The sequence below is a fragment of the Sinocyclocheilus grahami genome, unplaced genomic scaffold (assembly GCF_001515645.1).
Source record: "Sinocyclocheilus grahami isolate Dianchi unplaced genomic scaffold, SAMN03320097.WGS_v1.1 scaffold393.1, whole genome shotgun sequence".
Taxonomy (NCBI): Eukaryota; Metazoa; Chordata; class Actinopteri; order Cypriniformes; family Cyprinidae; genus Sinocyclocheilus; species Sinocyclocheilus grahami.
In genome coordinates this window covers 442,343-443,547 of record NW_015505572.1, presented here as the reverse complement: position 1 = coordinate 443,547, position 1,205 = coordinate 442,343, and the positions used below count along the sequence as shown (strand labels likewise).

Sequence of the window (1,205 nt, the reverse complement as noted above, 5' to 3'; positions counted from 1 at the left end):
ATAGTATATCAGTGATACTAAAATACCACTGTATGCAAGTAAACATAAAATATTTAATCTTTTTAGTAAGCGTTTTTTATTGTATTTATCTTAAACATTTGTATATATTTTTTTATACTATTATTATTATTATTGTTATTATTATTTTCTAAAATACTAAAAACCAAAAATACTGTTGTAAATTGTTACATTCCTCACTTTCAACGTTTCAAACCCTCAAGTTTTTAACACTTTATTTCATTTTTATGTGCAACTCTGTTTATTTATTTTAATTTTACATTGATCTCATTCATTATTTGTATTACTTCATTAATTTGGAGCTTTTCATCAGCTTGCTAACCCCCATTTTTGTGTTCTATTTGATTTAACATGCAACACTGAATCAAATCTCCTCTTAATCTTACAGACGCCCTCAGTGACTTGGAAGACGATGATCATCATGTGGAGCATCAGATGACATGCACATCCCTCAGTGATCTCCCAGGGTCCCCTGCGGCCCACAGCAGTCCTCCCGCCTCAGAGCGCTGTCTGGAAAACCAGGCTGAGTGGGAGATGGAGGTGCTCATGGACCGAGAAGCCCAGGCCGCTCTGGCTGAGTCCGATGGAAAAGCCTCGAGTCAGGATGCGTCGAGAGAGAGCGACCCTGTCAGGGAGCAGACGGATGCTTCGAGAACTTTAGAGAAGGTGGATAGCGGAGGCGGCTTGACGGAGAGTTACGAATGCGTGGTTGTCACAGCGCCCTTGACGGACAGACAGGAGAGGCAGGATGGAGCCAATTGTTCCAGAGAAGGCGGGGTGGAGGGCATCCCATCGTTAGCAGCCGCCCCAGCGCAGAGCAAACTCTTTGAGAGTCAGGACCTGCAGACGGTGATGGGCGGGTGTGAGCTGCCGGACCAGCGCTCCACACTGGAAGGATCTCAGGTAGGTCAAAGGAAACAGAAGAGACCCACTAGGGTCACTAGATGACTTAAAATAATTTCAAATAAAACAAAATATGCCTTCAAATAAAATTATGCGTAAAAAAAAAACAATGATACAAATGACTAGAAAAGTAATTTAAAATTATTCATAAGATACCATAAAAAAACAATGAAATGAAATGATGTATCAAAAAAATTGTTTCATCTAGTTGCGAAGGAAACATTTATCATTTTAGTTTGTTTAACATGGCGTATTAAAATAAATAAAAGTAAATGAACTAAATC

The 1,205-nt window shown here is 39.3% G+C and overlaps 1 protein-coding gene across 3 annotated transcripts in view; it reads left to right on the top strand.

Moving 5' to 3' along the window:
* The window catches only part of LOC107550246 (zinc finger protein 653-like), a 21,147-nt gene that overhangs the window by 2,441 nt on the left and 17,501 nt on the right, over positions 1 to 1,205 (top strand). For all 3 annotated transcript variants that reach the window (XM_016231484.1, XM_016231485.1, XM_016231483.1), the window contains exon 4: positions 407 to 921. In XM_016231484.1, the coding sequence (XP_016086970.1) occupies positions 407 to 921 (515 nt within the window). The remainder of the gene's footprint in view (positions 1 to 406; positions 922 to 1,205) is intronic.